We start from the raw sequence: 13,384 nt of genomic DNA on the forward strand, positions 1-13,384 counted from the left end.
CTCCAGCGATGTACACGTTTGCCGGTGGGGTGGCCGGAATAACCTCCAAACTGGAGGTAATTCTGCCACCCTACCGGAAAAAATAGCCAGTATTACCGGTGGCAGTAATATGAGCAAATCCCCCCCCCCATGGAGTCTTATAGGACTTCATGGACTGGGGATTTACCGTCCTTACCGCCACTTGGAATCTGGTGGTAATTCTGCCAGACCAAGTTACGGTGACAAGGTTGCCGGTATCCTGGAAGTAATACCGACAGGATACCGGCAACCTTGGAATGAGGCCCAATGTGTTTTTACATTGTGTTGGCAGTTGCTTCTTGTTCTTTCCTCTAATGGGTTAGCCATCCGACGTGTAACTGAAAAGTGCTAGTGTCTAATGGCCACCCTGCCTTTCTTATTGACTATACACATGCCATTCTGCTCATGTTTAAGCTTGCTGGCTATACTGGTTGACCTGCTGTTGTGCATTTGTTGTCTGTATGTCTGTCTTCCTGCACTTGGATTTTTCCGGCTGTACCTCTAGTCTTGTAATTGTTTATGTATTCAATACATACCTAAGAGTCAGCCTGCTTTTATATGAGGTATATGTAGTATTTCTTTTGTGGTTGCATTGTGCACATATCCAAAAAACATGTGAGCTGATTCTTTGTTGAATATATGTGTTCTTGTGACACAAAAACTTTCCTGCTAAGGAACCTCCTATCTTGTGTGTTCTTCCTGAGCAGAAACCGTCTGAAAGTTTTGGAGCACTCATCCCAGAAGCGTGAGGAGCGATTGCAGCAGGAGAACCAGGAGCTGTCTGCACAGTACATGTCCCGCTGTCAGAACTTTGAGCAGGAAAAGTCTCAGCTTTTGACTCAGTACCAGCGCAAGCTTGATGAATTTGAAAAAGAGAAGGCAAAGGAGATTGAAAGACTCCGGGAGCTTCAGAGGTAAAAAATTACATAAAATGTTATGACGACTATGAGAAAAGAAGAGGTTTAGGGAGGAGATTGCAGCGGCTTGAGGAAAGGACAACGCTGGGCTGAAGAGAAAACTAGAGCAGGCTGGTGGGGGGAACTGAAGCAGTTTTCGAAATGCTTGCAGGAAAGCAGTGCATTGGTTTTCTGAGGGCACTTCTGTTGTTCAAAGTAAGTACTGGAGTGGTCTAGAGCGAGCTAGCATAGTCCGGAGAAAAAGCTTCAATGGTCAGGAGAATTGCACTGCAACAAACTGAAATGATCTGGGGAGAACAATGCAGCAGTAAGGGTTGGGAGAACTACACTAGTTTGGGGAGTTAGCTGCAGCTATCAGGAGGGGGCTGGGCAGCATTCAGGGAAGGACATGGCAGCATTTGTGGAGGACCCTATAATGGTCAGAAGAACAAATCATAGATTACATGTTTATCACTTTTCTTCTCTCCCTGCAAGGACTTTGGCTTTTGCTGACATAATCTCCTCTTTATCCTGCTCGCTGGGGTATGTGCTAAACATTGTGCCACATCCGTGCCTCTCTATATGAACCTATGTACTCGGATAATGTTGCTGCCTACTGTTACAGTTGAGGGATCTGTAAGGAACTCATGGTGGCAACAGTAAAGACAGACATAAGTGATCACAGTTCAAGGGTGTTTATTAAACTGAATGGGTGAGAAAAAAACACCTAATCTAAACCTAAATCTAAGAAGGCAGCAAGCTACGACCATCAAATAATAAGGCAGTCCTAGTGGCGTCTTGTCAAATAAAAGGGCCTATACTATATCTAGGATAATGTTTTTAGCACGATACAAGAGCGCCAGGGGACCACTCCGGTGGTGATAGTGGACGGTACAAATATCCTTTAACATTAACAAGGTAGGACTCTTGAGCACAGCACACTCCTGGGCTTCCCTGGCATGAGGCTACAGTTCCTTTCACTGATATCAGGACCTTTGGCAGTTAAGTCTCTTTCTACAAAAGTCTCTTGCCTCTGTGGGCCTAAAGTATCCAAAAATAACAAAACAAAGTTTCTTTCTATATGCATGTTGGGAGATGACTTTTCACCCGGGGATCCCCCTCTTCTGGGCTCAGATCCTTCTGCAGTGTTACCCTCCCTCCGTCTGGTTCACTAAGGCCTTTTCTCAGACTCTTTTCACTTGTCGTATTCACCAGTCTAAATGGCCTCATCATGAGTCCGGCGGTAGCTGTGCCGGAAAAACCGGCAGGCTGCCGCCGGACCCGGAATTAATTTTCACCTCCGGACTTGCCAGATTTACCGGGGCATTACAGCCCCGGTGGTCCTGTAATTCCGGAGGAAGAATAACGTTAGTCCCCATTCCCATGGACTGCATGGGGATGGGGACCATTGAAACACTGGCACCCTAATTAACGGTGCCAGTGTTTCCATTTCCGTCTGCAGGCGGGTGGTGTTACTCCCACCAGGTCAGACCTGGCGGAAGTGACACCACCCACCTGCAGAACTCTTAATCTGCCGGTCTGGAGACAACGATGGCGGCGGGTTTACTGCCACCGTTGTTTCCGAACCGGCATGGTCATAATGAGGCCCACTGTCTTATAAAACAATGTTTCATTGCGGACACCCTCAGCCGGGTTCACTCTTGTCATCACAATGTTAAAGGGATTATTGTACCTCGCCCCGTTCAGTAGGCATCCCTCAGCCGGGTTCTCTCTTGCCACAAATAGTTCGTCTTGCTTTTCACAATGCAGGATGTGTTCCTTTTAGCTTTCCTCTTGGTTACGGGTCAAAGATTTTGGAGTGTACAAGCGGTTTTACTCGACCCTTGTATGACCACTTTGACCACATGTATCGGCCCTCATAGGGCTTTCTGGTATCGGTAGTTTGAACAAAAAGGGAACCGGTCAGAGTTTTTTTAATGAGCTCCCACGTGGCGCCGGTCCACTGTGCACCTGGTCTCCCTTTGGGTTTTCAAAACAGATCTGTAACACACCAAGTTTTTTGTTCCTTGTTTCACATTACGTCGCCACTTAGCAACCTTTCACTCAATCACAGTTACTTTTACTATCCGTTCTCCCCCTGACTCAACCAGCTGTGATGAACTGCTTGGTATTTCTTGTCTCTGGTGTCAAGGGCGGTACCACAGTAGCAAGTGTTCCTCCCTGACTTGTTTATCAGTGTAGGAGGGTTCTGTGCACCGTTGACACTTGGTACACCACACACTGGCTGCTGTTCCTGGCCTTGTAATTCCTTTCTCGGAGGCTTTGCAGGTCTGGGTCAAAAAGGACAAGGGCACTTCCCTCCTGATCCTCCTTTCAGTTTTCGCCGGCTTTCTCCTCCTCTTGGACTGCTGTCCTAGAACAGCTGCCTCGTCATACGGTCTGCCTTGCTCGAATTGTGATTTCGTGCTCCCCTTTCATCCCTGTTGGGAAGGGAAAGGGCTGCCAGGTGTGCGTAGTCATTGGGCCTCATTACGAGTCCGGCGGTAACCGAGGCGGTAAAACCACCTGGTTACCGCCGGACTCGTATTACCATTCCGCCTCTGTGACTCCCGGAAATACCAGGGCATTACGACCCTGGTGTCCCGGGAATTCCGGAGGCGGAATTCGGTTAATCCCATTGAGTCCCATAGGCCTCAATGGGAATGGGGAAGTGGAAACACCGGCACCATCTCGTGATGGTGCTGGTGTTTCCACGTCCGCCTGCAGGCGGGCGGTGTTAAACCCGCCAGGTCAGGCCTGGTGGGAACATCACCTCCTGCCTGCAGGAGTCGGGATTGGGCAGTCCGGAATTAACAGTGGCGGCGGGTTTACCGCCACTGTTATTTCCGGACCGCCCGACCTGTAGTGAGGCCCATTGTCAATTGCCTGACTCTGCCTTACCCTTGTGTTGGGACATGTCAGGTAAACGGCTCTGGTGTTAGTCCGTTTTCTGTCACAGTGTAGGAAAGTGTTTGTGTTGGAAAGGGGTTTAGGGGTAGAACTTCTGCAAATCCTATTGGGAAAGGTTGTTATAGGGAAGGGGGTGCAACGTCCCGCCTGTCTGTGTCCCACTTCCGCTCCCCCCGAGGAACCCTCATCCAGGTAATCCTTCCGCCCTGGTCCACCCCCAGGAACTTTATCCAATATCGATGGCTGTGTCCTGGCCACCTGGATGACAGATCCCCGGGAATGGAAACCATATAAAAGTTCATGTTTCCCTTGTTTTGGGTACAACATAAACCAATAGTGATAAGGGTTTGCCTAGGTCCCATGGTATGGGATTTGTTTTTTTTTTACAAATCCAGCGATATTTAGGGCCATGGTCTTCAGTGCATATCTCTTTCCTTTTCCCTGACAGAAAACAGCCTTCTACATTCTCTGGGAACTGTACCAAACTTTTTTCTTGACTTGGCTGTGTCTTTTTTTCGTTGTTGTTGTTGCCAAAGTAGTCTGGATTTGATCCACCCGAGGACTCTAGCAGGTATCATCACCTTTTACCCTTACATCTTCCAATGGGGGTGAGGGCGGAGATTGAGTGTCATGCACTTGTACAGATGGTAAGATGCCAGTGGTTTTCCGGCATCTCCTCTTGGTGATAATTGTTACCAAATATTTATCTTTAGGCAACTTTCCCTCTATAGTCTATGAAGCCCAAACGTTTTGCTTTTGTTTTTTGATGTGTCCTGACGTTTTACAGAGAAGTGAAGCATTCAGCTTCACTTCCTTGGCTATTTTGCTCTTTTTGTCATGGGGAAACTCATCAGTCCTTTAGACTGTTTCCCTTTTGTCTTTTACTTTTTACCTGTGTTTCCAACTTTTCTTACAGTGCACACAGTATCTTACAATGCAGAGCATGGAAATACTTTTGTATTACCCTAGATTTTTACACTGGGATTTGGTGGTTAGTTTTTATATGTGCCCAAAGACAAGCTGGTGGTAGCAGATACATTTTTACAATTTTAGCAGTATTTTAAAATGCACATTCGCATTTACCGCGTTTGGCTACTGAACATGCAAGTGCCCTAAAATGGCCATGCCACAAGGTTTTTGGCTTGTTCTTTGGCTGTATCGTTTCTTGGGCTTCGTCGTGCTTTCTCAGATCAGGAAATCCCTAACACGGTCATGTATTTGCCCGGGAAAGCTGGTGCTTTCTCAGGCTAGTGCATGCCATTTGTGTGTGGTGTGATGAATCCAATGGAGTCATCAGACTCCCCGGTGGGAACCTCCTCCCATGTGGCCAAGTGACGGCAGCCGCTACCTGTGCCTGACCCTGGGGGCGGCTACATGAGGGAGGATCCCAGAGGAGCAGACATCCTCCGAAGAGATGTCATGGGTTCTTTGGATGAGCCATGGTATCCCCCATATGCCCATGAGGAAGTCCCCTTGATGCCTAATGGCATAATGGCCTATTGCTGTGCATCTATACTCCCCGTAGGGAAAATAGGAAAGCCTTTTCACAAAACCCTTTATGCCAAACTTCCTTCCCTGGTTTAAAAGATAAAAGCTCCAAGACTACCTTTTCCAGTTCTAATTATCCTCCATGTAGAACTGGCCCATCATGTGGAACACTTGAAGGTAATTTCCCAAGTAGTCTGCATCAGTTAAGATCAATGGACTACTGTTAGGGATAATTCTCAGAAATGTGCTAATTCCCTTCTACCTTAGAGACCGCCAGCACTTTTGCTGGACTTTAGGACTTTTTAATTTTTATCCTGGAGAGAGGATACCTTTTTCTCACTCTTTCATGTATTTTTCTGTGATTTGGGCTCTGTGTTCCTTGTGATTTAGAGTCTGACAAACTCCATAAGCATCATCTTATTACATTGTCACACACAGCACCTTCAGTGCAGTGGCACAAGGAAGTCTTTTAGATTTCCCAAAAGTTTAAGTACCTTCTCTTGGATAAACTACTGTTTCCAAGAGCAGTGAAGTGAAATTGACTTTACTTACATTGTGTAACTTTCGAGACCCAGCACACACTATCTTACAATAGGGTGCTGGAGGGGTTACTTAGTATCCCCTTTGTCTAGTTTCTCATGTAACATTTTTATGTTACCCTTTCTACAATTAATGGCTGGTGGCAGTGGTTTGCTTTTTCCTACCATTGTGTGTTTCTACCGCGGCCTGCAATTGCAGCTACAGTAAAGCACCCATGGGTGCCCATTTTGTCAAAATGGCCTCGGTCTTCTTTTTTCGGCATTTCTTGTTGGAAAGGTCCTTGTTGAGATTTACTGTGCACGCCAAACAAGGTTTGGTCCCTTTGTTCGTTTTGTCTTTGGCAGGATTCACTGGTGAAGCCCGCCTCTGGCTCCAGCATGTCTGGCAGGGCAGGAAGTGAGGGGGGTTCCTCAAAACTCTCTGTGCTTAGTCTCCTTGGTTACAGGAATGCACCCAAAGGTGATTGGCTGGCTGGCTATCCTTGGAGGACAGCCATCATGCACTGTGATTGACAGCTAGGCTGCAAATTAATGGTAGAAACCTGCATAAAAGGCGAGGTCTTTTGCTTGGAAGGCTGAGTCGGCCACTGAACAAAGGAATCTGAAGAAGAACTTGGAAGAGACGCTTGCTGCAACTCCTGGACCGTTGGTTTGCCTGGTGAAGCCCTGCTGCAGTACTGAAGCTTCGAATTCGCCTTGACTAGAGAAGACCTGCAAAGGACGACTTCTCCCCTTGCGTTGGTGAAACCAATCGACCCCAAGACAAGCTCATCTGGAAATCCTCTCGGAGCTGGCTGTACTTCCGTTGCTGCTGCAGGAACCGATTGCCAGGGAGAGGAACACCAGAATCGAGTGAGTGTCTTTAAGTCGGACCAGAGCTCCAGGAAGATCCTCCGGACTCCCATGAAGCTAAACTGACCAAGCCTGAGCCACCTCAACAGACTGCTGGACCCCAGATGCGAGGAAAGTCCATAAAGTGTCTGAGAACCGCAGTGATGCTATTCGCGAGTAGCTGAAACCGCGAAGTGCTGCTGATCTGAAGTTTGCCCATTGCTGCCGCCGACCTTCAATTCGTAGTGCAGGAGTCCCCAGACGTCCTCCCTCTTGTCCCGTCGACTGAGGACCAGGAACAACAGGATCTGCAGACCTACACAGGAACAGAAGCCAGCTGGAACCAATTTCTTCAGACCTAAGGTACTGTAAAACTAAGGGATACCTACCTTTTGTCGTGTAGCCTTGCTAGCTCTCAGTTGAGACTTACCTTGGTTGCTTTTGTAGAGTTGCTTGCAGCTTTGCCCCTCACAAGCCTCCCAGCTTGTGGCCCTACAGTGATTTCATTTTCTACAAAGATTTCTAAAACATTGTGCAAGACTTTTCACTTGCCTTCAAGAAGTGCTTCAGCTCACCTAGACTTCTGCTCAATTAACATTGGCTGTCCCAGCTCCCTGAAAGACTCTTCTATCCTCTGACTTTGTGCTTTAACTATCCCTCAACAAAAGTCACACATTATATAACTTGTGTAGCTGGGAAAGGGTTAATTTACTTTGCATGGTGGGGGGGGGTTCAAAAGTACTCACCTGCTTAAGAATATTTGTTATCCATTGTTTTATTCCTAAACCTTTTACTTTTGACACCAAACTCAGTATTGCTCTAAATGTGCCAGTGATATATTAATGTTTATAAAACAGTGGTCCTGTCAAGCGGAACTACCTTGAATTAACACATGAATGCTCGACAGTCTTCCATAGAGAAGCAAGGAGAAAAAACTTAATCAGACCCAAACCTTAAGAAACATTTGAAAAAATAAAAATGTTTTATTTTATAGGTGAATAGATAAAAGACATATTAAATCTATTATGGCCCATAATGCATATCGGGTATTTCTCAATATAAATAGAGTGCATACAAATCTAAGTGCTACATAGCCCATAATGCCTACTCGGTCTATCCAATATGAATGAAAAGTATATAAGCTCAAGGTGCTACTAAAGCCTTTAAGTAGACCTGCTGAAGGGGTCTACAGTCCACCCACACAGTTGGGAAGACAGGTCGCCGGATTTGAGTGAAGGGGATTACGCGAAAAGGGGGACCGGCATTCACAAGTGTGTTTGTGAGAAATTATTTCAAACTATGCCTATAAAACATTCAGTCAAATATTGCATTATTGGAGTTTAGACAGAAATACACAGTTCAGTAAAATGGAGGTGCTTTGCGTCAACTACACTAGCCTAGGGACCAGCAAATTGGTTATAATGTAAAAGGTCAAACCTAGCAATATTTATTGCGTTGCATTGGTAGTTACGACAGGAAAATTCTTCTAACTGGACTCCAGTTGATGCCCGTCTTCTCCAGGACAGTGCACTCCCTTATGTATTGGGCACCACATAAGAAAAGTGAATTCAAATACACCAAATTGTTAAGATAAATGTAGGGCAGACGGAGAATGGCATCAATATTTGTCAACCTTGTAAAAAAGAAGAAAAACCAAGTAACTACATTAAAACTGGGTCTGAATGAGACTAGACTGACAAGCGTACTCCAATCACAGAAGTACAGAGGAGCAAAAATGTATAAAGGGAGAATGATAAATACCATATTCTCGACCAGAAGAGCTGAAACTGACGTCATATTGTTGCTTCCAATAACGTGTCAGCCAAAAACCGTGCAGAACCCAAATTAGAAGGTGTGTGGAGACACAATACAAGGACATATGCTTCAACTGGGAACTAGTTCCCTAATTGCCAATTGTGAAGTAAAATGGCCACAAGTGCTCTAGTGGCTTGCTCGCCTGGCCCAATCTGGCCGTGAATTAAAATAGTCAACAACTCAACTATAGTGGGTGCTCAGGTACAAACACTAAGGGAAGTGACTTCACTGGAAACATCATATTGGTGTGGAGAGTTCTATAGTCAAGAAATATGTGTCCCATCGGGTGCCGTAATGCTGCGCTGAAATCACGGTCCTGTATGCCAAAAAGCATACCAGAGGGAGAAGCGTGTTTATGGAGTGTCCAAGAAATAGCCTTCCTGAGTAAATTGTCATCTGGCAAGGTTAATAAAGAGGACACTCATTTTGAAGGTGAAAAAGGGCACCTCATTATGCTGCATCAAGTATTTAATCTGCTTGAGCGTGGATCTCTGCTACTCTGCTAATACATAGAATTTGCGCATTCTCTCGGCACCAGATCTTAAGATTATAGTGAGTATTGCGCCATCTACATTCTCTTACTTGGGATGCTTCCCAACTACAGCGCGCTTAATCAGGGCATGCAGGATGGTAAATGGCCCAAAACTTACTTGCAATCTGCCACAGTATTTAAGAGAACCGTCTCCGCTTGAGTTCGCGTGTCAAGCTCTATGCCTCGCCTCATCCGGTCACGAGCGTGCGGCTTGTTCATCTAATTATGACATGTGCGACTGCTGGTGCGCTAGACCGTCAAACAAAGTTGTAAAAAATGTTCTCAAGTCCATTTGATGAATGCGCAGCCATAGTAAGCAGACTGCATAAATAAATGCAGAAGATCGAAATTAGAGTACCAGCCGCCGATTTAAACTATGTCGAGTGTATCGGGCATAGTTAAAAGACATGAAAGAGAAAGAGCGCCTGGCGAAAGGCGCACACAACCTTTAAGTTATGATGAAATAGTCATTAATTTTATTTCTGCGAAATAGCATTAGAGGGTACCACAAATTGCATGTACCAGTCAACCTTTGTTAGTGACACAGAATACATGTGCCAATCAACCTGTGTTGGTAAACGGAAAAAATGTATGGTGTCCATAATTGGGACGGAGGCATTAGCGATGTAACAGTGTTAGGTGCTAGCCGGCCTTGCTTGAAATGATTTGTATCTTAAAGAAGAAAGCTTACATAGTGGCAAGATCCAACTGTCCCCTTGGATGTTGTGTTGGACAGATTATGTTGTGATGTGGCCATGCACAACACAAAGGCTCAACCTATAAATGGAAAGAAGGCAGGCATGTAGGCATTTATAAATCAAGAGCCCAGTATCCATTCTTCTTGAAGGTTTAGGCCGACCAGAAAACTGTTATAAATCCAGCATTGTTCACGAGTGGAAAGCCTGTTGGCAGTGGAATACATATCTACACCTTTGACCAATTCTAGAACACACCATTTACGTTCATCGCAGCTGTGGTTGTTTTCAAGAAAATGAGAAACCAGGGGGGATGAGAAATGTTTAGCCCTTATCTTTGACTTATGTTCGGTAATTCTAAGATTTACCGGCTTGGATGTTTTACCTACGTATGTCTTATTGCAGGGACATGTTACAGAATATATAACATTCTTAGAATTACAAGTCGTGCGATCTTTAAGAGGCCAGATTTTGTTGTTAATCATGACCCCGTTGCATGCCACGGTAGATTCACATTGGCAGCAATAACCGCATGGAAAATGACCACAAATTCTACATCTCCGACAATTACCCAAGTAATGAGACGAGGAGGAGGAAGCAAACGATGCAAGCTGAAGATGTCTCAAGCTCAATGACATTCTAGTTGTTTTCAAATTGCAACTGTGCACCGGACATTTAAAGATCGAAAACAAACTGCAAGAGGCTGCTGCTGTCTGGCAGATGTCATCGCACCTCTCTGCGAGGCTTGTGGAATTGAGAGGCATGAACTGGTGTGGCAGAGCCAAGGGGTTTGCCAGCAGGTAAGAAGAGGAATGCTGTGCGAGCAGGACATGTCACAGAGACGTCAGGAGCCAAGGGAAGATTCCTGGGCATTCCGTAGCCAGAGAAAGCAACATTTCACTTACCGGCAAGACAGGCGTGCTGAAACAAAGCCACCACAGAAACCGAAACGACATGAAAGCAGTCAAGAGTGGAAAGCAGCCGGTAAACCCTTGCCACAGAAGCGGGAAAGGAATGGAAGACACCACACAGAGCCGGTGAGTCAGCCCAAGCAAAGTGGGGTACCCGGGGCATTTCAGTGACCGTGCCAAATACAAACTGTAAACATTGAAGCTGCAGAAACAGAGGCTTTAAAAAGGCTGATTGAAAACCAAGGAGGCATATTGAAAATAAAGACCCCAGCCAGGCCCAGTGGCTTCCCATCAAAGCCTGCATTCAGTTCAAACTCCTTGCCATCACCCATCGCTGCCTACACAACACCGCCCTCACTTACCTCACTCAACGCATCTCCAAGAAACGCAACATGCGCAGTCTCCGCTCCTCCTCCATTTCTGCCTTGAACATTCCCAGATTTACCAGACAAAGAGCCGAGGGCTCCTGTTTCACCACCATAGCTCCCACACCCTGGAACGCCCTGCCTCGGCACATCCAAGATGAACCTGGTTACACTCTGATCCGTAAGAAAGCGAAAACCCTACTCTTTGACAAATATATGTAATGTACTGTCTTACCTACTATGTACTTGATTCTCGACCATTGACACCTTGTAACCAACATTTGATTTGGTAGCTGTAACTTAATGTTTCCTAGCAATGTACTTAGCGCTGTGATACCTCTGGGTCTGGGTGCTACAATGAATAAATAAATATGAGTGCATTGAATATGGGGGAACCAAGAGTGAATATTGAATCAATCTGATGTGCAATACACAAGAAAATATATGCAATTGTGGAAGCAAAAGAGGAACTGTCATCTGTGAACATAAGAAGTCCTGGCAGGCGAGTAAACTAGGCAGATGCTAGTAAATGAGAAGTCCTGGCAGGGGAGTATACCAGGCAATCACAAGTCCCGGGATGATAGCTCAGGGGCAATGTGCTCAGCTTGGAAGCAAAACAACATGGAGCACCACAGGTTCGATCCCGGGTCCACGCTTAGAAACCTCTGGGTATTAAGCGCATTATAAATATCATATAATATAATCTCATATAATAATAAGTCGTCCTGGTAGGGAGTATACCAGGCAGTTGTAAATCTACAAGAAGTCTTAAGCAAGGGTACAAAACGTGTGTTTTCTGAACAAGGAGGAACATTTGAAAGAAGGAGCTACAAGGATAAGTAGTTTTGTAACTAACAGGATTGTTGTGGGCCTAGAAAGACACACAGAACTATCAGAGCAAGAATTGTTGGCACTGAGGTAGAATCCAGGGTAAAGGAATCACCCTCTGGAACCAAGGATTCTTTTACCTTGGAGAACTTTTATTTTGGAGCTGTTCTATCTTTCCTTTATGTCTTTCCTAAAGACATTTCCCCTTTTCACCTTATAGTGTTGATTTGTAGAATGAGGCTCTGGATAGAACGTTTAGACACAAGGACAGTTTTGATTTTGACATCCTGACAGAGACAGATCCTTAGTTTTTGGTTTTAGGTAGGGAATTCCTCTTAAAGCAGGGTCAGAGAGGCCTTTTCCCAACCTTATTTGTGTTAATAAAAGTCTTTAACCAGAAACATGGTGTCCGACTTTCATTTCTTACTCCTCACAATGGATACAAGAAGTGGATAGAACTGTCTGGTCCCAGTCCACAAACGGTGGTGCCTGAAAGTCTATTGTGCATTCCTGGGTGAAACCCACCGCGGTCCCTGATTGGAGTGAGTGCTATTGAAGGGTTGAGTTTGATCACGCACCTGAATTTTAGGATAAGCACATGAGTACTGCAGCCATTCCAGGAGATCGGCAATGAAGCGAAGTATCCTCCATAGCCGTGCAGCAGACTGAAGAACCATGGACCACTCCTGAAGCAGCCTGGCAACCTTTCCTGCAACTGTCAGATGAAGCCCTCCTGGACTGCTTGATCTGAGAAGGCCCTCTACATGCTTTGACCCTTGGCTGGTGGAACCAACAAGTCTCGCTTTCTTCTCACGTTCCTGCAGCTTTAAGCCTTTGGAATCACCCCTGGACCACCCAGTGGACTGTCCAGCTCTGAATTGGGCTACCGCGTGTGCCAGAAATGTCGCTGTTCTGCGTTTCATCTGGAACTTTGAACTTTGCCAAGTTTGAGCATCCCAGCATCAAGGGATCCTGCACGAGAAGGACTTCTGCGACTGGTGAGATGTCTGCTGTCACCCACATGCCGTGACTGTCGCTGGAACTCGCTTCCTTCTGTCTGGTAGAGTTTCCTGAAGAGCCCTGCATCAGTGCCTCTGGCATTTCTTTGTAAAGGGTTCACTTAGCTCCTGGATCCGACCGGAATCTTCCTTACACCCGCAGCTCCTGGGCATCTAATACTGGATCCAACAGTGGAAAAACCTACCTCAAGTGACTCCCAGTCGACCTGCAAAGTCATTTGGGAAAATCAGAATAAGGGTGGTGAATAATCGCAATAGTTAAAGCCACCTCTAGCATCCCTATATTAAACTTTGTGAATAACTTTGATTTATTCCATTACCTTGCTTTTTAAATGTTTGTTTTAAAAGCTGTTCTAAAATATAGAAAAAGTATCTTACTTACGTGTAAAATCCTTGAAGTCTTCTGGAAGATTTTTCACCACCACAAGAACTCTTCCTGCCATTGTCACCTATCCTAGAAGGACCTTTGTGACTTTTGGGCACATGGCCCCATTCAACAATCAGATTTGACTTCTAATGATAGGGTCTTCATTCTTG

The 13,384-nt window shown here is 45.6% G+C and overlaps 1 protein-coding gene across 7 annotated transcripts in view; it reads left to right on the top strand.

The window, feature by feature from the left end:
- The window catches only part of FBF1 (Fas binding factor 1), a 1,089,678-nt gene that overhangs the window by 725,142 nt on the left and 351,152 nt on the right, over positions 1–13,384 (top strand). For all 7 annotated transcript variants that reach the window (XM_069654733.1, XM_069654729.1, XM_069654732.1 and 4 more), the window contains one exon: positions 726–932. In XM_069654733.1, the coding sequence (XP_069510834.1) occupies positions 726–932 (207 nt within the window). The remainder of the gene's footprint in view (positions 1–725; positions 933–13,384) is intronic.

This window comes from Ambystoma mexicanum, chromosome 3q (genome assembly GCF_040938575.1).
Source record: "Ambystoma mexicanum isolate Mex_15411 chromosome 3q, UKY_AmexF1_1, whole genome shotgun sequence".
Classification (NCBI taxonomy): Eukaryota; Metazoa; Chordata; class Amphibia; order Caudata; family Ambystomatidae; genus Ambystoma; species Ambystoma mexicanum.